Raw genomic sequence first — 22,250 nt, 5'->3', positions numbered from 1 at the left:
ATTGTTATGGATTCTGGCACACCGACAGTTGATTTTCTAATGTCTCCGTTTACTTTCTATTACATGATGTATTATACCTGTCTTATTAAGACGTTGAAAATCATTCAATAACACCATAATGAAAAGTGCTATATAAAGTTTTATTAACTTTCAGACACAACAACAGGCATTGCAAGCAAAAACTTCTGCTTAATAGGCATCTGCGCACACACTGTCGACCTTTTATCAGGCGAACGTCGTCTAAACTCCAGCCCTCGTTTCTAACTGAGGGGTCGACCGCACCACGCAGGTTCTCGGGCTCGTCTGCGTCAGACATGACCGACTGTTTGCTGGTTCGAGTCCCCAGAGCGGGCTGGTTCACACACATGTAGTAACGTCTCCAAATGACGACTTGACTAAGACTGACTGTCGGCTGATCCGGAGGCAGCGGTGGGGTCAGCGGAGGCTCCCTGCTGCCTGTTGTTGTCAGGGACAGGCAGCCGGTGGAAGTGCTGCAGCGCCTGAGCCACTTTGTCCGGGCAGATGTTGTAAACTGGATGAGTTGGAGCCTAAAAAAAAAAAGACATTTGCTTTAATGGAAACATTTTACTTAAAGCTCATCTGCTCTGATCTTGGTGTGGGTGTAACTACAGTTTCAGTATTACTTAAACAGCACAAACACTGATTCTACCATCCATTACAAACATCTCATTGATTTCTTCACAATGAACCTGACCCATCTTTCAACACCTTTAAAATGGTGTAAACTCACATATTCCAAAATCATTTCTCAACCAATATCTAAGACCAAAAATATATATGAAATATATGGTTACCATGGCATCTCAGAACCGATTAGTTCAAATATGTATTTTTTTTATCAACATGACAGATATTACAACAGCTGTGTGATTAATACTGGAACTTTTGGATGGAAGTGTGCCAACCTGACTTTGACACCACAAAAATGTCCAGAGTTGAATCAACAAGAGAGTACACAATGAAGCTGATGGAGGTTTGTTGTAGGTTGTATTTGTTCCTTTTTTATTGGTTTTGTAACCACAAATGGGAAGCTTTAAAAAAAAAAAAAAGTACCTACAGATGTTAGGATACACTGCTAAGCTGACTGCTGCGTTATGTATTCTAATGTGAGAGCTGACGTGCGTGCAGGGGTGGTTTAGGGGTTCCGAATTACTGTAAGTGCCAGTAATACAAACAGGAAACAGGAAAATAAAGCCATCACCGCTGCGGGTGCCGTTCACAGTCTTTGAGAGAAAACCACATGTCGGTTGTCTTTTCTTTTCCGATTGCTATACATCAAACATCTGTCAGAGCCTCTCATTTTTCATACTAACACCAAACTGAAACCTGATCGCAATATAATCTCCACAGACCATCACGCTGGAGAGAATAAGGCGTGTAAATACATTTATATGAAGAATCATTTCATGCTCTCTTGTATGTGCAGATGAAAAAGCATTCTGCACACTGCTGATGTAAAAAAAAAAGAAGCTGATCAGTGAATAATTTATCACATGGTGGAAAATGAGGGTGCATCAGAGAGGCAGAATGAGCAGCTGATGAGAATGTGTTTAAAAAGCGTTGAAATCAATTTCATATTCAGTGACCTGCTGATACAGCCATTAAATCATCTCAACTAATCACATCATGTTGTTTTGGTAATAAGTTAAATAACACTGAGACAGGATGAGTAATGCAGGGCTTTTTTTTTTTTTTACATTTGAGGAAAAATGACATTCTGCTGATACTGATGTTGATGTTTCACCAGCCTGTTATTTTCCTGCTATTCTATTTACATATTCAATCAGGCGACTATCCAATTTGCTTATCAGTTAGATATGATAAAGATCTGTGCCGGACTATTTTACATTTTGAAAATAAACATTACTATCTGCTCATATTTTAGTCCTCAAACCTTAATCTGAGGCTGATCTTTTGCATTTATTTTCACAAGAACCAAAACAAACTACAAGATATAATATGCTGACTACACACACCCTTCAACTTCAGGCTTTTGGTTCATCTTAAGGCGACAGTTAGACATTGTGACTCGGCACAGTGACTTCCTGTAGCCTCTGCTGGCTGCCTGGCAAGTTCACATTGACAGACTCCAGGAAGTGACAGCGTCCAAGCGACAAATAGTTCCACACATAACCCCCCGCTATAAAAAAACCACAAGCTGCCATTTTTATATGTTCAAATGAACTAGTGAGCTTCAGAGGTGCTGGAAGGTGGATTTAGTTTTGATGGGACTGAGCTAGACTAGCTGTTTTCAGCAACATATTTACTATGTAGTCATGAGAGCGCTATCAATCTTCTCAACTGACTTTCAGTATGAAACATAATAAGAGCAACTGCTGCAATTAACAGTGCAGAAATCTCACCTGAAAGCTGAAATGAAGTTAATAAAGTAATAAATAGATTTTTGCTCTTTAAGGTAGAAGTGGTACAAATGCAAACTGGAATAAACCTACAGCAGAAATACACATTGAAAACCCCAACTATGTCTTTATGTAGAAAAACTAAAATCATTATTATTACTTTAACACTTTTATATAATTAGCAACTTCCAGCTTAAAATCGATGTGATACTTCACACAAAAAAAGAGAAACTTTTGCATATCTGCCTCAATATTCACCATTCACCATTATTGTCATATTTTCAGAAACTCTCCAGAAGTAGTTATTATCATGTTGGACACATTAGTATCAGTTATCAGGCTCTCCATATTTTTTACTACTAAAACTAAATAATAAATAATCTGAATGAATCAACACTAATTGTCCCGCTCCTCCCTCCCGGCCCTGCTGCAGCCTCACCAATCTGTTCTCCTCCTTGCCGAGGATCATCTCATGATGGAGCTCCATGTTTCCAAAGTGCTGTGCTATCGAAAGGCCGCTCAGGCAGTAACACGTGTGGTAAAAATCTCTGGATCTAAACACATGGAGACAAAATACATGACAGTGAGGTTTAAATGACGTGAGGGACTTAAACCATGTAAATCACATGTCTGTAGAGAGTGTGTGTGTGTGTGTGTGTGTGTGTGTGTGTGTGTGTGTGTGTGTGTGTGTGTGTGTGTGTGTGTGTGTGTGTGTGTGTGTGTGTGTGTGTGTGTGTGTGTGTGTGTGTGTGTGTGAGAGAGAGCTGGCAGGCTTTATGTGGCATGGTGAGTGTGTGTGTGTGTGTGTGCAGATGGTGCGGTACTGACTTGCCGGGCTTATCCAGCAGACCCCCTGTTGGGTTCTGGCAGCAGAGGAGGATGTACTCCTGCAAGGCCTGCTGCTCAAACATCCACCGCTGCAGACTCAGCTGTGACTCTCCTGCACAAACACACAACTTATGATGACATCATAGAGGCAGAGCAATCACAAATGTAAATTCAATACATTACTTTCAGTTTTTGAATTATTTGATCACAAAAATGTCCATTTCTAATGCGTACATTCAGTAGTTCAACCACTTGTGCACATTATCAGCAACTTATCCTCAATCCCTCATTTTCATTTTCCATTGCATGGGCTGTGCTCACTACAAGAAGGCTTTCTTCACTTTACACTGTAATCATCAGAGTCTTCTTGCAGCAGAACTTGTGAGATTCAGTTTAAAGCTGTCCTTCCCATTTAAAATGAGCTGTGAGGCTTTTGAACCAACAAATGGTAGAAAACTGAAAAAGATGAGTCTATATTTATTCTCTCCTACTTCATATCAGGGTGTACCACACATTCATTCAGTGCAGCAGACCTGATGGGAGGAAACTACCCAGCACAGGAAAAAAGCACCAAAAAAACCGATTAGACTTTAAATGTGGAGTACCTTCTTGGTATAAGGCTCTGTGGAGTAGAGGCAGGAGTCCAGCCTGCCAGAAAGAGTAGCAGCCATCCACCAGTTTATTGCAGCGGCCCTGGAAACCTCCCTCGAAGCGCATCTGTCTGCTGACCACCCACCGCTGAGATGACACACGAAAAAAAACACATTAAACACCACTCACTTCAACATGTTTTAATATGTGTGTGTGTCTGGAATCCCCCGGGGCATCACACAGTACCAGAGGAGAGTGGTGTATTAATATTTTCTATCATTGCCATGGAAATCACTAAATGTTGCCCATTTCAGTGTGTGCAGCTTGGATTGAGTAATTATGGAATATTAGGGGGGTTTAATACCAGCTGGGGTGTTTAGTCTGTCTGTGGAAGAAGAGGCTGGACTGTGTTTAGCTTATTAACTTCAATTCTCGCTATTCATTTCAGACAGTGAAGAAGAGAAAAGAAGAAGAGGAAGGGAGAGCAAAAAAAGAAAAGAAAAGTTGAGGAGGGTAAAAAGATGTGTGGGTGCTTGAGGCTGGAACGGGATTTACCCTTTCGACTAATGCCAGTTTCTGCAGAGTCGACACATTTAGATTAAAATGAACAGAAACATGATAAACATGCATCATATTTTATGTTGTTTTTTAAATGATGACTCCAACCTTCACTCATTGACAGTTAGCAGGGTGTCTACATCCTTTTATTTTTATACAATAGGGAAATAAAAACATTTTATCTTTTATCAATCATCTACATCGTAAATTCTTCATGCCTACTGAGCAGACTGGTTAATGATTGGCCGGGCTGTGCTGCTTCCCCTTTCTCTACACTTGACAGGTGATGTGTTAAATTGTCCTACGTCATTTTTCACACTCAAATGAAGCAGCTGGCATTGATACATGTTAATAATGAATGACAGTTAGACATTTGCACGATATGGCCTCACGCTGACATTTAACAGTTTTAAACGCTTCATTTGGTGTTTTTTTGCAGCCTTGTACTCAAATTCCTATTAAAAGAAAAAAAAAAAACACTCATCACTACACTGTTGATTGTTGTCACTAAAATCTTAGCCATCGTGATTATCTCATTCTTTCAGGGATGAAACTAGGATGGTTTTCATCCAGCGTGACTCATACTAACATCACCTGATAAAGGACGACTTCATAAAAGCTATTTTTGTTCACGGCCAATCCCACACTTCATCATTTTGAGGAAACAAAAAAAATGCTACTGTGTATGGAAACACAGAAATGGCTCTACAGATAGAGGTCCTCTTCTTCTGACACAAGCAGGGGAGAATAATATGAATAAATAAGCTTATTCTGAAAATACATTGTTTTTTTTAGATTTTTAGTGTCAGTTCATTCATCATTTTGTCTAAAAAATGCTGAAAATAGTTACACAACACATCCCAGAGCCCAGTGTGACATCATAAACTGTCACTTTTTGTCCAAACTACAGTTGAGAATAAAAACATTCATTTAGAAAGTAAAAAAAACAGAAAAGTAGAAAATCTTCACATTCAACAAGCTGCAACCAGCAGATCTGATGCTTTTTCTTTTTGCTTTTGACAAAAAAAACATTCATCTATTCTTATAAAAACTGTTCTATCTAAACTAATGACAACATTAAACAGTGTGAGCCTCTGGGTGTTTACTGCTCTGACATTTAGTGGTCTCTGCCTGTGCAGTGATGACAGTGTTGTGCAGAGCAGATCCAGCAGGTGAGTCACACTGCTGTAAATATTCTGGACCTGGTGTTGACTTTCAACCTTTGAAACACCAAAGACTTGTCTCGGCCCCAGCTGGCACCTCGGACTCCTCTGACACCCAGGTTCAGGCGCAGAGACAGAAATCCATACGTTTGGGGGGTGGAAGGGTTTCCAGGGTGACGGTGATACGGGACACTTGAGCTGTACAGTGGCTGGGTGGGTTTTTTTGACTGGTTGTATGCAAATTTTTAGAAGGATTTGAATATGTGCTAAAGTGTGGCGATGGTTGCTGAGATAGCTCTTTACATCCTTGACTTTGTAAATTTTAAACGACGATTCTTCCTGAATGATGACTGTAAACATTACTAAAAACAAACAAAGCACACAACCAACTCTGAGCGCTGGCTGTGATCCTTGTTTGCTGCAGGCTGACACACTATCTCCTTTTTTTCTCCTTTTCTGGATGACCTCAAGCTGTGTGTCAGTAAGCATCTGCCCTGCTGTAGATTTCCTTAAGCAAAAATACTAAAACTCTGTCCACTAACAGCTCCCAGCTACAGCTGAATCTGACCTCTTACTTCTTTGAAAGCAGGCAAATGACAAGAGAATTCCCCTGGTTATATTTCTGTATGTGGAGAGCCTGGTGATAACATGAGCGACTCAAATAAAAGAATATCAAGCTCCAACTGTAATGATTACGCCACAAATAAAGGAAATGTTGCAGAGTATGAGGAAAACAGATCTCAGGTGACCTCGTGTAATATTTCAAACTGAACCAGGTCTTCAGAAGATATTATCAGCTGTTTTATTATTAAAATCTCTCTGTGGGTTGTACTGTCTTCTTATTTTATCGCAGTCGTGTGTTTCCGCTCGGCCCTTCGCAGCAGCCTGTGGAGGGATATTGCTTCAGCACAAAGGCTCTGTTGTGACGGATACTGATAACATCTTTTTTTAACCAGAGCCAAGTAAGTGGTATCTGAGGGTTATGCTGTGCAGAGGTTAAACATGTCATATTTTAGTAATGTATCTCTATGGTAGAGTGTCTCACCAGCAAGGCTTTGAGATCCAGCATGTGTTCTTTCCCTAGGATGACGAGGGCGGCCATGCCACAGAAAGTGTAGCCGCCGTGGGCCTCCAGACCTGGCACTCCGCTCAGACCGCCCTCCCAGTTCTGACACCTACACACACACAAAAAAATGTTGTCATTTAAAACAACTTTTCTGGATTAAGATTAGGAGTTGATCAGTTTGTGATTGATGGAGAAACTGGTGAACAAAAAAAATGGTGTCTACATTCAGGTTGTACCTGAGGATCCAGTTAGTTGTGTCCTCGAACAGTTTGGGTGTGAGGATGTTTGTGAGAGATGCTACAGACGCTGCACAGTACGCGCTCCTATAAAAAAAAAGGGGGAAAAAAACACAGACTGATATAGATCAACAGCGGCTGAGCAGGAAGCCCTGCTCTTCCTACACTAACACATTATCTTCCAACGCATTGGATTTTTTTTAGACCGCCACCAGACCAAATATAAACAGCTGCTAACCTGCTGTTTGTGCCGTTGCATTGTTTCAGGTGGAACTAAATGACTTTTCTCAGCAGTCAGGAGTCTGTGAAGCTTTCAGAGTTAATGATTTATCAGGAATTCAAAGATAAGCTGACTGTTAATTGAGCTTTTTTATTATCATGGACTCCAGAAACAACAATTAACTGATAATACTCATGAGTAGGGCTCACTTACAATTCATTTCAGTACTGATTCATCTACTGATGAGTAATGCTTGTTAAAATCTCTAAACTCTCACAGCAACTTCTTTAAATGTATTATTTTGTCCAATCAACAGTCCAAAATCCATCAAAACTCAACAAAAGTTTATTTATTTATCACCAAAATAGCTGCTTGTTAACTTTTTGTCGACTAAACAATTAATCAGTCAGCAGTCGTCCAAAAATACGAAGATAAAAAACGCATAAATATCCAAACTGTTGTGTTTGACTGCCATTTTCTGTCATCACTGAGAACATGGAGAGTGTAGATTATATTGGAGTGTAAATATGGGAACGCTTCCCAGAGTACGCTTCGGGTCTGCTGCTCCCCACAGATTAAAACCACAGTTGCACACTTGTTCCAGAATAATCTACACTTGATAAATTAATTTAATAATAAAGGACTTGTTGGTTCTGGTCTCTTCAGGGGATTTCTATGTAATAATATGAGGACAACACTTGTGTCACTTTAGTTCACATCAGACACGAGACGTCAATCCACCCCCAATTCTATCAGACTCAGTTACTGGACAAAATCATTTAAGTAAGTGAGAAATTTAAATCTGTTCCATGTGGAGTACACAGAAAGAACAGTGTTGTTTTTACTAATTGATTCATTCATTTTCTCTTCCTAATTTAACTGTTTATGCCTATATTGAAACCAGAGAGCTCAAAATGAAAGTGGAGGGCTTGTTGAATCATTCAAGATCTCAACATGAAATGCAAACAAAGGAGGATTTGTGAGAAACTGATTTGCTTATTGTTTTCTATCCAGGGGAAACCATCTTTTTTTCAAGCTTTCAGGTGGACTAAACAATAAAATTCATCTTCCTCTAGAACCTGCTAATAAAACCTTAAAAAACACAACAAAACTAGATTATCCCTCTCTATTAAAACAAGGCTGTTTCTCTTCTTTCCTGAAAAGTTGACATTGTGGAGATATGTGCTTTTCACGGCCTGAGAGAAAAAGCCAGTTTAAATAAAACATTGCGACAGCTGAACATTAATTGGCTGGAAACAGATAACAGCCTCCTTTGAGAGTGAAAGAGTAACTTTGACTTTTAAGGCTCTTTGTTGAAACAGAAGACGATACCTCAAAGGTCCTTATTTAAAAAAAAAAAGAAAAACCCTCCCGTCTTAGCAGATTCAAAGAGAGAAAACACACACACACACACACACACACACACACACACACACACACACACACACACACACACACACACACACACACACACACACACACACACACACACACACACACACACACACACACACACACACACACACACACACACACACACACAGCTCTACTCTTATGTCTGTGCGGGTATTTCTTTTCTTCTCTATCAACACTGAAGGGAGACAGAGGAGCTTTAAAAATACAAAAGGGAGACATGCTTTTTAAAATTTCCTACACATATAGTGGAAAGACCCAAATGTGCAAATGTAGCTCTAACATTGAGATAAACAACACACATGAATGAACAACACTGTAAGATATTACATTTGCTCTCATTTGTGCTGTGAAGTGATGTTTTTCACAGTTTGTGATGTAAGGGTTAGGGTTAGGAAGCGTCATCTTCCCCCCGAGCTCTCACCTGACATCCACCTCCCCTCCGATGTGCATCACAAAGGAGCCGTTTGGTTGCTTCACTGACCATAGGAAATCTAACAGCTTCTCCCTGGAGAAGATAAGCGCAGGAGGAGAAGGGTAGACGAGGCGATTAGAAGGAGAGGGAGGAGATGTAAGGTGGTGTGGATATAGAAGGAGTAGGGTTAAGGGGATAAGGGATAAGGCAGAGATGGAGAGTGGGGAGTGGAGGGGGTTAAATAAGTTAAATAACACCATCAGTATATTTCTCATATTCTTGTAGTGTAGTACTGCAAAAAATTCATTATACAACATCAATGGGAAAAGCCCTTGTTTTACATTTTCCATATAATCTGAAACTTCTATCACTGAGGCTGCGACTTCAGTACAAAAACACTGATATCCTGTATGTGACTGCACGTATTCAGCTGCTGTATTTATAGTACATCCTGTGACTCAGAGTTCTGTCTCTCCGCCAAACATCACCATGTCAAAGTACTGATCTTAGAATCTGACGTGATTTACGATATGAAAAACTTGTGACCTTTGATAACTGGTGCATTGCTGACTAGTATATTCACGGTCTACATCTTAACTGCTAGCCTGAAATCGCTGAACATGATGTCATTAAATTGTGCACGCATCGGATATAAAATGTCCTTTTCTAAACCTTTAACAGTGCTGAATTCAGCAGTGTACAGACAGAGGTATGTTCTACTGTACTGTAATACCTCAGATTAATTAGACTACTAAGCAAATCAATTCGGATGATGACATTTTTTTTATGTCTCGACACTAGGGTTAATTTTTACATAGTATTATGTAGTGAGGATGCACTTTAATAAGGTGATTTTATACCATCATGGTAATATTTGGTCTATTAAGCTTCTGTAATTGACATCATTCTTCTGGGTTTTACCTAAATGTGCTTCATAGTCACATAAGGTATTCAACACATTTGTGGTCACATAATAAAGTGGGATGTTTATGGCCATCTATGACCTATGACCTCTGCCTTATGGTTTATTCACATGTATATGGCCACTCTTAAGCTGTGTGTAGATTGTATTTCTGGCTCATACTGGTGTATTTATTGCCTTCATGGTTGATTTTATGAGGAGAAACGGTAGGTAACCATGGCAGTACCTGTTTATAATGTTATAGGCTTCCTCTGTGCCGATGATACAGAGGGCGTTGACAGCAGCATAGGTGGGTGCGAGGTGGGCGTGCTGACCCGGTCCGCCGGCGAAGCCTCCTGTTGGGCTCTGACAGCGAGCCAAGAACTGACACACACTGGAGAGAAAAGACCAGGAGGTATGAGCAAAAAATGATAGGAGTTGTATTTAAAGACAGAACCCAAAATTAGCAGGGGGAAACTTTCTGTACTCATACTGAAATATCAGATGACAAAAAGTCAATGTTTCTCGCATATTTTTTACTGCATCTCCACTGATTATGTAACTTTAACCAATGGAGATGTATGGGTTAAATATGTTAACTTTACAGTGGTATAAAAAAAGTAGTTTCTGCTTGAATACATTTTTCTCATTATCCAAACAATCACCAGTGAAGTGGGTTTATGTATATTGGAAATCATGCCTCCCACAGCTCTGCTCATGTATCATGATTGTTTGGTTCAGGCTATAATCTGGCTGAAAAATAAAATAAAATGCAATTATCAGCCCACGATACTTTCACTTGTTTTATAAATGTTACACCTCTTATTATATTGTATTAAAAGATGGCCATGACACCACAGTATCTGCAGTGGAAATCTAGGCAGTATCCATCAATGATAATATATTGTTTATTAATAATGACTGCAGCATGGTGCCACATACTGCACACTTATCATATGTGACTGAGCCTCTCAGTTTATGTTGGTTTAAGATCATGTGTGCTTTAGGGCAGGAGAAAGAGCACAAGCAAGCACAGCAAACTTTCCATTAAAGTTGGAGTGTGGGACTTTTGTCTCCCCCTTCTGGAATATTGAGTCATTTTAAGTACAAAAAAAAAAAGAGCTCCAGTTGTCAGATGAGGTAGTTATCTATTTGTAGTCTATTTTCCATCACAGAAATGTGCACTCCAGCGCAGGAAAGTCTCCATTGACTGTGTGTACAGTGGAATAGAGATAGATGCATCTGGCAGTGATAAGCTTCATCAGCATTATGTGGACTCATTTGGCAAAAGCTTGACTGTAACAGACGTTCATTTATAGGGAAAACTTCTGCACTGCAGGTTTAAGATTTAAAAAAACATACTGCAACACTTTTATACCCGAAAAACAAAATCTGATATCCAGCAGAGCATCATAGCTTTAATTCTGCATCTCCCCCCCAAAAAAACTGCAAAGCGAGCACGGCTGGCTTCGTCCCTGCCAGCTGACGTGGCATCGGGCACGGACCGCCCTGACCACAGTTTCCTTTTCTTTCCTGCCTCTGTGCTCCAAGCTGCCACCCTCACAAATGCCCTCTTCATCCCTCCGGCCGTGGAGAGAAAAATCACAAAACTGCGAGGATGCCTTGAGCCAAGTGAGTTGGAAGGGAAACCTAGCTGTGACCTGAGAACAGTGTACGTTTCATGAGGCAGCAGAGAAAGCAATCTGTTGTAGGTTGCATTGTTACAAAACCTTCAACGGGGGGCCTGTGTGTTCTGTGTGTTTTGTGTGTTTTGTGTGTGTGTGTGTGTGTGTGTGTGTGTGTGTGTGTGTGTGTGTGTGTGTGTGTGTGTGAGCACGAGGGCATCACAATGGCACAGGGCAGTGCCAGCCGGTGTGTTGGCAAGCCTCTCAGTAATAATGAGAGCGTGGGCTGGCAGCCTGGCGGTGCTACTTGCTTTGGAGCTTTGGTGGCGATACAAAGCAGCACAGTTTAAATGTTACCTGCCCTTTCTGCTCAATACCATCATCGTCGTTGTCTATCACAATTACTTGCGTTGATGATTTCAGGGGAAAAAAACACTCATTTCATTGTGGGTGTTGTCTCCATGACTACAGTACAAATTAAGATTAAGTGTAATTATGCAAACTACGAGGGCAATAAATGATTTAACAAGCAGCTGTGACTCGTATCATACTGCACTGGAGAAATAAGCAGTGGCATTACATGTTTTATTGCTAATTATTTAAAATCTCCTCTGTCTCTCTGATGACTTTTGTGTTGGATGATTAGAAAAAAACAGCTGTTTTTGTCTGTTGGGGGGTTTTTGACAAATGTTTCACCACTTAAGTGGACTTTTTGGTTCCATTTAAATCAATCTGGGCTCTGCACAACACAATATAAACAACAACTACTATAATTGTTGGAATAACACTACAGCCTCCCTCCACATCTCTCTGACGTCATCATCTATCAATGTTTCTGCACTGCAGCAGCTACTGTAGTAATTATAAGAAACAGTAATAAAGAAAGTCCTTGGCATGGCACAGGCTTTTATTTGGTTCTGTCTCTGCCCTCTGGTAGTAGACTAGTGGTGGAGCATGAGTCGGTGTGCGTTTTGTGTGTGTGTATGTGTGACTCACTCGGAGGCGATGGCACCAGGAATGGGCTCCTCTAGTAACTCCAGACTGTGAAGAATCCAGAAGCAAAGCCACGGTCTACTGGCGTCCAGACACTGCTCGCACACAAGAGAGGCAAACCCGGCACATATATCACATGATCAGATGACCCATTATAGCAATAAATTAGATAGTGGGATCAGTTAGACGCAGAGACAGAGGGGAAAATAAGTCAGATAGACAGACAGAGGAAAGGCTGAGCTGAGGCGCATGAGAATAATACCACACCACTTATTTTCAATGGTGTGTAAATATATGATGATGTTTTTAATATAGACAATACAGTAATGTGATGACTTCTGTGCCGGTTTTGTTATATAACATAATAACTCAGCTTGTAATTTCCACTGCTCTGATGTTTTATTCAACATATATAAAAAAAATAATAAAAAAACACGTCACACTGTCACGGCACTTTGTTGTCAATCTGCTTTTGTGGCTTCAAAAGGAAGCACTGCTGAAATATTGAAGACTGAAGTTAAATTGGTTGGAGCTGGAGGTGGAGAGGACAAAAAAAAAGAAAGGACTTTCTGGCGAGAAGAAAGAATAGTTCACACACACACAAAACAAGAGAGGCGACCTTCCCGAGAGCAGACAAGCACATATTTTAGTGCAAAGTAAAAACAATGAGAAGCAATGAGTGTTACTATCCTTCAGGTCAATGCTAGCTTTACTGACTCACAGGAGCTACTGCAACCTCTGACTAAACTTAAAGCTGTACACCGAGCAGCAACTACATTAAAACCACAGCTAACATTAATTATCTTGTTAAAACGTGGAGTGAGTGATCAGTCAGTTCTTCAAGTTGATGTGTCTTGTCGACAGGTCGGAGCTGTTTTGGCAGCGTGAGATCGACCTACACGATATTAGGCAGGTGGTTTTAATGTTGTGGCTGATCCGTGTGTGTGTGTGTGTGTATGTGTGTGTGTGTGTGTGTGTGTGTGTGTGTCAACAGGTTCATACATTTGTGTCACCAGAAGTGTGATACTGTACCTCATAAGCATCTGATAAGTTACGTAAGCCCTTTTTGAGATATTGGTAGTGTTGTTCCCGCAACAAAGTCGGCCTGAAGAAACAAACACAAGGACAGAAAGATCAGTTAGAAGCCAGCAGCAGCTCAGAAGATGTTAATGCGCACATAAAGACATGTGAATGAAAAGCAACCTGTATGTGAAGTTATTGAAGGCTCAGTTGACACAGCTGTGCATTTGTTCTTGCTGCTTTGAATATCAACTGTAACCATGCCTGCTAACATCAGGTTTGAACACTCCTGATAGTACAAAATGAAAATGATGTTTCAAACTATCAGCTGGCACATACGAGGCTTCAAATTTTCATTTCATTAAAAACAGAAAATCCAGGAATGTATCTGTAGACATTTTTTAAATAAATAAAACTTGAAAGAAATCTGAAAGAAACAAAAAATTAAAGATGATGCTGCAGCTCAAAAGGCAGCAGCATCATCTTTAATTTTATTTTACGTGTGCGGGCTCGCAAACTTTGAACTAATTTATTCCTCTCACTTATCAAAGTCTGTATAGTTAAAATCTATAAAAACGACTACTATGAGTGTCAATGTGTGCGCCACAGGAGCGCCGGTGCAACTTTCATCTGCATCTGAAACACACCTAACACACACACACACAGACACACAGGACAGCATGTGTGTCAGTGAGTCAAAGACAGCTGACACTCCCCGCCTTCTTCGCCGCCCACCCGCTCCTATTATTGCCTGCCCTTTTGATGCGGCGAGCGCCACGACCATTGTGATAACGCTCTTCCTACACGGGGTTAGTCACGGATCGCTGCCAGAGGTTTTCATAGCAGCCGTTCTGTAACGCAGCAGCGGTCAGAGGAGAGGCACAGGAGAGGTGAGGGACCGCTAAAAGCCAGATGACCCAGCTGTTTAAATGTTGAACCAGCACGCAAGTCAACAAAACCTATCATCTAAATCTCAAGATGAGCAAAGCTAACAGAATACACAGCTCTGATATATTACTATGTCTACTTCTAGTACAATTGAAAGTGAATTTTTGGCAAAGATGTTTTGATAATCAATTATTGTGCCGATATTTATTTAATTTTAAAAAAAATTAATCAATAAGTCTATAAAACATCAGAGCGCAGTACAAAGTGATGCCATGTTGTCTTCTCCTGCCAAGAAGTAGACATTCAATTTATTACATTGTCTTTTTTCTCTCTACAAAATTACTGAAACATTATCAAAACAGTCGGTGGATCATTTTCATCACTAATCCATTAATTTACTAACTATTTCAGCTATCATTACAGTAGTTTTAAAAAGCCTTATTGGTATAAGTCTCATATAATTTGTGAAATGACACATGGTGGGTTTTTAAAGGTTTAAGCCAACAACAACAACAACAAACAAGTTAAAATGCAGATGAAGGGATTTTCTCCACTCTATTTAAATTCTTGGCAATGTGACCATCATGCAGCGAGACAGAATTTACATAAATGGAAAGCTGAATGAATATGAAATGAATTTGGTTTCTAGCATGGACTCTTTATATACAGTCAGTGGTTTCTAGGTTGGGTTGTGATGGGGGAAAGTTGGATTCCTGACTCCAATATTTCTAAAATCTTGCCTGCAGCTCTGATAGTACAGTCACTAAAAGGCAGAGCGAGCACATGAAGGAAATGAATGTTTTATTAATAAAACAGCCCACTTACACCTGCTGTAATATCCATGTGTTTAAGTTAAAAACTTATTTAAATGAAATGAATGAAAAACTCAAGAAGAAAATTTAAGAAAGTGCTTGACCTATATAGAGCAGAGCTTCTCAAAGTGGGGTCCAGGTAACCTCAGGCAGTTCCAGGGGGGTCTCCAGCAAAAAAGGGCAACCATTTATTTTCACTCTAAATCCATCTATAAGTAACACAGTGACAGGATGTGTGACTATTATGGTCATACGTTTCATACACTTTCTGTAATAAAAGAAATGGGGGTCCACGATCTAATTTGTGTCAGTTCGAGTGTCCTTGACATGACTAAGTTTGAAATCCACTCACCTTGAGTATTTATAAATTATATATAGATCTTAGTTCCTGGCTAGAAGCACCTTAAAGGACTCCAAGAGATTTAATACAAAGCTCACTTTGCTGTCCAGCCAACTTTTGGGTGAGTCAGCAAAGCTGCACCTGTTTCACACCAGCATTTGTTTACTGGCAAAATATTACATATCATTCAGTGTCATGTTTGAAAGTAAACACCAGTGCATATCTGATTAACACTGCTATAATGATGATACACAGGCCACAGAATGACCTAAACAACAAACACCACCTGGATAGTCTCATCTCAATTATTAACTTCTGTCCAAAAGTTAAAATTGAACCTTTGCTCCTCTACAGACAACAGATGACACTTCTAATCACATGACATCTGCTCATTAACACAATTATGCTTCTTGTAGTATGATAAACTGAAAAAAAAGAAAAAAAGAAATTCCCATTTGCTGCAGCGCCGCTGACATTCAAGTCCGAGCGGTTGTCATAGAAATGGGATGAGTCACCCTATTAAAAGGCAGGAATGATAACAGCTGATAGCGGGAGCAAAGTACGTGGGCTGATCATCGCACCATTTAAATAAGCATCAGACATCACTGAGCAGTTATCTCTATTAACAAACAGGCACAGGTTGGTGATAATAAAACAACCAATGAGCAGCGTTCTTGGAAATGTGTTATAATCACAGTAGTTGCATCCAACATTATGATGCTCATTACTATGGCTGCACAATATCTGGCCTATTTATCAGTGCCTGTTTGAAAAAGCATGTTTTTCTACACTAAATTTGTATACTGTATGTTGTACAGCTTTTTAGGTAGGGCTGCAACTAATGATTATCTTCATTATCAGCCAATTGTTTTTTTAATAAATTGCAGTCATCAAATGTCTTGTTTTGTCCGATCAACACTCAAAAACCAATTGACTGTGATGTAAAGATGAGTAAAAGCAACACATTCTCTGCTGATTCATTTTATGTCACCCGAGTATCGGTTATTCATTGCAGCTCTCCTTTTATGACATACTGAGATGAAGTCAGGCTGATTTCATACACCAGTTTCACAGGATCACTGTACTGATATCTGTGTCACATGTCATAAGTTCATTAAAGCTTCTTCACATAAACTAGTTTTGACCGCATGACTTTTCTCAGTGAAAATACTGCTGCATTCCTCTCTTACAAACAATTATTGGCGATAAACTCTAGATACATTTAAAACAATGCAATATTTGGTGAATTTATAATTTGATTTAAAATATAAAACAAGCCCTATCTTAGGCAGCTCTTTATAGAGTAATAATTGTGTAATTTATTGCCTTTTCATTACATTTTACAGCTAGTTTATATCTCACTAGTCATTTAGAAATACATGTCATGTATAATTAGATTTTTTTTAAACTGTAGTTGTGTTAGCTGTGTGTTGTAATGATGTGAATATGACAAACCTGCCCAGACATAAACTGTTTCATACACTATGAATACTTACTGTGGTAAACTGTGTATTTGCTTGTAAACGTTGACGACTTCTTCAATGGTGCGTTCCACTTTTTTCTAGATAAAAACAGAGAGGACAGGAAAGAGAGGAGTGTAAACAGAGTAACAGACAGTCAGCTTAAAAGGATGAAAACATATCCACCACCATGACAATCAACCTTTCATCAGCCAGTCATTATTAGACCTGCATGTAAACATAGTTGATGTTATAAATGACTGAAGACTCGAGGTGTGGAATGACTCAGTGTATATTAGCTCATTTGGGATGGAAGACATCCAAAACATTACTGACACAAACACAAAGGACACAATGGTTCACTAATAAAGATAAACAGTCTGATTCAGTCACAGCATGTAATTACACTAAATCTCTGAACGTCACCTCATGTCATATTTCTGTCTTCACACTTTAAAATTAGCCAGAAGAGAAATTGAGCATTCAGAGGAGGTAGTCTAACTTTATTTTTGTGTCATGTTTAACAGTTTTAGACCACAGAATAACTTGTGGTTTTGATTTAGTAACTGACAAAGACTAAAAATGTGCAGCCAAACACAGACTAGAAAACTACCTCAACCTTGCAGCTATAATCAACTACAGTGACCAACACTTGCTTTTTAAATATCAGTCAGGATAATTCACTTTGGTGTTTATAAGGGCCCACAGCTGGAGGAGGCTACAAATGACAAATGAGGTCAAGTGACGTTACTAACAGGGGTGGAAAAAGTGGTTGCAATACCACATATGTAAAATTACTCCACGAGAAGTAAAAGTTCTGCATTTAAGATCCTACAACAATAAAAATAAAAGAGTATCACCAGTTAAATTTATGCCGAAAATCAGCCAAGTATAACAAGAAGAAAAAAACAGTTCCACCAAACAAAGTGTAATGATTTGTGTAGACTTTTCTCTAAACTTACCTTTTTTTGTAAAATATATGAACATTTTCTCTCCTCTCTGCTAACAGCTCAAACATTTATAACATGACAAGGAGCCACAGTTAGGCCTGTCACAATAATTACTTTTGTTGGATGATATATTGTTCCAGAAATAATCGTGATAAACGATATTATCGTCATTTTAAGACCTTTTTATGCCACAGTTGGGGTTAACGTGGTAACGCCACTTCAAATATAATACTTGCATATTTGGGAAGAGCCAGGACGCCTAGCTTCACCTTATCCATTTACACCATACCTGCAGCCTACATACATAGTCCTACACCTCCAGCATATGTTCAATAGTGGGAGTAAAGAGTTTTTCTCTAAAAATGTCAGGAGCCATTTTTATGTCAGGGCGAGTGTGATGCTCACAAAAAAAGAGATTTTAAGAGGTTAATAATTCATTCACACGAGTCCTTTTCTGTTTGTCTTTAAAATGAAAACAAAAACAAATTTATTCAGGTGGTAATTTTATTTGTTCTGTTATACTCTTCTATGTCAGTAGGGGGTAGTATTTAGCTGTAACTCCTCAGGGAGCAGAGTTTGAGAGTGTGGGTTCCGTTTTATCTCTAAAAAACAAACTGTAGCGACACGTACCGTTCACTCACTGCTGTTTACAACTTTTTCCAGGTTAGTGGGTTAGTGTTCCCTCAGAGTATAATGATTGTTTTGTTTTCACAGCTTGCTACATGATATTAAAAACAACGCTGAATCGCCTGTTTCATGTTCTCTAAGGTGCTGTGTACTACTTACTGGTGGTTGGTGAAAACTGGACTGATCAAAATAGTGAAACCTGCTGATTCAGCAGACAGATTATTGGCCTCAAAAAGACCACACACTAAAAGTTCTGCTGTTTATTCTGTTGGCTAAAATGTTGGTGACACTCTCGCAAAATCAAGTCAGCAAAAATGATCGAGATTGTGTCCATTTAACGTACAATAATTTGATAATGTAATTATCGCGACAGGCCCAGGAACTAAAGACTTAATCTTCAACAACGTTTATATTTTATGTGCTTAGTTTACATTTTAAATCTAAAATAAATGTAGAAACAAGTATAATATTTCCCTCAAATTGTAGTGGAGTGGAAATGCAAAGTAGCACAAAATGAAAATACTCAAGAAAAGTACAAGTGCCTATTTTAAAACTATAAATTTAACTTCAGTACATGAGTAAATATACTTTCCACCACTGGTTACGAACAGCTTGTATGGAATTTAAGTGGTATGATCTCTGTAAAGGGCGTGTTCACTATTTTTTTAAGCCTGATACCCAAATGAACATTCAAATAGGTTTATCTTGCTGTAATCATTCCTCCTGTTCATACTGGCCACTAGCAGATCCCTTCATAATGCACTTATAATGTAAGTGATGGAGGACAAATCCACAGTCCTCCTGTGCAAAAATGCATTTAAACGTCTATCTGAAACTAACATGAAGCTTTAGCCGTCCTAATGAGTCAAATCAAGTAGATATCTTTCAATGTTAAAGTCTTTATAGTTACAAAGTCCCTCTTTTTGTTACTATACTTCCACCACAGCTTAACAGGGAAACACAAAGAGGGAATTTGATGCTAAAAAGACTGTAAATATGGTAGATATCCACATGATATGACTAACTCACACTGCTGGAGCCTCATATAAACTTCACATCTACTTTTAAATGGCTGTATGGAAACACCATCACTTTTTTTTTTTAGGCGTATCTTTTAGCCATTTTTTAGATACTGTGGTGCACCTATTCTGGCACTTTTTGAGCAGTTAAGTATTTTATTATTATTTATTATAAATATATACATACACACATATATTTGTTTTATTACTACAGCTTTGGGGTATTTTTAATAATACGTTTTTTTTAATAGTTTTTTCCATTGGACAGTTGTCTTAAGTTTGGATGTAGCTGCAATTTACTGTCAAGTTTAAGCACGTACCCCCAAGCTGTACGACTTTTTAATAGCAAATAGGTTTATGTATGATTTTAATCATTATTGTTTACCGCATTGTGCACTTTAACATGCATTATGCACTTTATTCTGCTGCTGCACAGTACTGTTTTTCTATGTTTCTATGTTTTACTTTTACTTGGATTTTATTTATCTTATTTATGCACTTATTTTTATCCTGGAATGCTGAGAGTGAATGTATTTGTGAGACCCACTGCAACAAATTCCAATCGACTATGTCGACATGGCAATAAAGTATTGAATCTTGAATCTGAATCTTAAACTATCTATCTATCTATCTATTTGAAGGGGATCTTTCAATAGTCAGTGTATACAGGAGGAATGACTACAGCTAGGGAAACCTCTTTCAGTTTTCATGACTGTTGTTTTCACAGTCATAACATAAAAAATTGTGAACTTGTCCTTTAACACGCACATTCAATTAACGTGGGCTGCGTCGTATCAAGCTTTAGTGTAATTTAACGCCTTTTAGCTCAATTCAATCAAATATAATCTCATTAAGGGGCGTGCTAGCTCCCTATAAACTAAAGCTTGCTCATTAAGGTTGGCTAAAGCACTGCCAGCAAATGAACGCAGGCTCATCTCAACACATTGTCTAACTCTATGACTTTGAATAAGTTCATGTGTGACAGTTTTGTTGCACCTATCACTTTCCCCAGCCTCCATTTGAAGTGAGAAGCCTGTTAGCATTAGCCACATTTCCTAACGGAGCTAATCCTCTCACCTGCTCCACTGAAGTCACTGTTTCCACGCCGTCATCCGTGAACATTTCTGCGGAGTGGCACTCTCTGAAGCACCGCATGGGCGTCGGCACACCGTCCATGATGATGATACTGACACCGGTTATGTGTAAGTAGAGGCCGTTAGTTTGTTTTGGTAGTTTTCTCCCTCTCACTGCCTGCTGCTGCACACTCCGCTCTCTTCCTGCCGGAGGTTTTTAGTGTGCGACGGAAACTGCGCGCACACACACACACCCGCTACGGCGTCTCCAAGGGAACAAACATCTCCCATTCACTCACAAAGAAGTCATATCCGCTTGGGGAAAAAATTGTTTTTACGTTCAGTTTTAACATTTAAATGCGTCTTTATGATTGCGTGTCTTCTTCGTGGTCAATGTGTATTTTATTTTTTTTATCATCCCTTTTCTCTGGTTGGTGTTTTGTCACTGACGTCGAAGAAGCAGGACTTTTTCCTCACGTTAATCTGCGTCAAGTCAGCAACACAAAAGTATAATAGTGCCGGAAGAGTAGCGAGGTAGCCTTCAAAGTAAAAACTCGAAAGAGGTTGTGGGGTGACACAACTATGAGAGAGTGAAAATGTTTTGCTCTTCCACAATGCAGTCAGGAAAACAATAATATTTTAAATGAAAAGCAATAGTAATAGATAAGAGTGTCAACAAGAGTATAAAACATGAGTGTGCATGTGTCCTACCTGTAATATGTGACTGTATGTAAAGTGTGCACAGGTACTACTTGTAATGCATGACTGTATGTAAAGTGTGCATGTGTTCTACCTGTAATTCCTGACTGTATGTAAAGTGTGCATGTGTCCTATCTGTAATTTATGACTGTATGTAAAGTGTGCACGTGTCCTATCTTTAATATGTGACCGTATGTAAAGTGTGCACGTGTCCTACCAGTAATATTTGACTGTATGCAAAGTGTGCATGTGTTCTACTATGTATATATAAATGTGTGTGTGTGTGTGTGTGTGTGTGTGTGTGTGTGTGTGTGTAGTATATAGATAGTATACTGATATTTATGTACAATACATATACATACAATATAAGTATGGACTTAATTATGTATATGTGTGTGTGTGTGTGACATGAGGCAGAGGCAGGCTGCAGGCTGTTTATACCCCATTGTTCATAAGCCTGGTGGTCTGGTGGAAAAAGCTGTCCTGGAGCCTTTTGGTCTGGGCCTTGATGCTGTGATACCACTTGCCAGACAGCAGCAGCTTGAGTGGCTGGGGTTCAATGGTTGGATTAGCTTAGTTTGTGGGCCTGCTGGGCCTCTGGTGCTTTCAAGTACCCATAAAGTACAGTGCACACAGCACACCATAAATCACAGCTTCTTGCTCCTCTATTTTGCAGAGACCCAGGAATCAGCAAATATGCCAGTCCTACGATGAGACTTTAGTGATGCACACAGAGAAATCACTTTGCATTTCCTGCATTTTCGCTGTTTCTACAGACACGTCAGCATAAACCTCTTGAAGCTGCTTGAAAGTAGTTGCTGATCCAAGCTTTTTTGTGTTCTACATGCCATTTTGTGCCTGCATTTGTGCACAGATCGAGCATTTAAAATTATCTCCTTTTTGTGCTCTTCCCCTCCTTTTTTTCTACCACTCTGGGAAGTTTTCCATGGATTCCTAATCCCCCCCATCATG

The 22,250-nt window shown here is 39.3% G+C and overlaps 1 protein-coding gene across 1 annotated transcript; it reads right to left on the bottom strand.

Annotated features, from left to right (window-relative positions):
• Positions 1-105: 105 nt before the first annotated feature.
• On the bottom strand, positions 106-20,780 carry fntb (farnesyltransferase, CAAX box, beta). Its single transcript, XM_062437313.1, has 12 exons — positions 20,584-20,780; positions 16,947-17,011; positions 13,423-13,495; positions 12,394-12,485; positions 10,020-10,166; positions 8,881-8,964; positions 6,824-6,910; positions 6,567-6,696; positions 3,815-3,947; positions 3,210-3,321; positions 2,821-2,935; positions 106-548 (listed from the first exon to the last, which is right to left on the bottom strand). The coding sequence occupies exons 1-12, from the start codon at positions 20,680-20,682 to the stop codon at positions 396-398; spliced, it is 1,290 nt and encodes a 429-aa protein (XP_062293297.1). The 5' UTR covers positions 20,683-20,780; the 3' UTR covers positions 106-395.
• Between the last annotated feature and the right edge of the window lie 1,470 nt (positions 20,781-22,250).

This window comes from Scomber scombrus, chromosome 17 (genome assembly GCF_963691925.1).
Source record: "Scomber scombrus chromosome 17, fScoSco1.1, whole genome shotgun sequence".
NCBI lineage: Eukaryota > Metazoa > Chordata > Actinopteri > Scombriformes > Scombridae > Scomber > Scomber scombrus.
The sequence above is the reverse complement of the archived record's forward strand: the minus strand, read 5'-3'. Positions and strand labels throughout refer to the sequence as shown.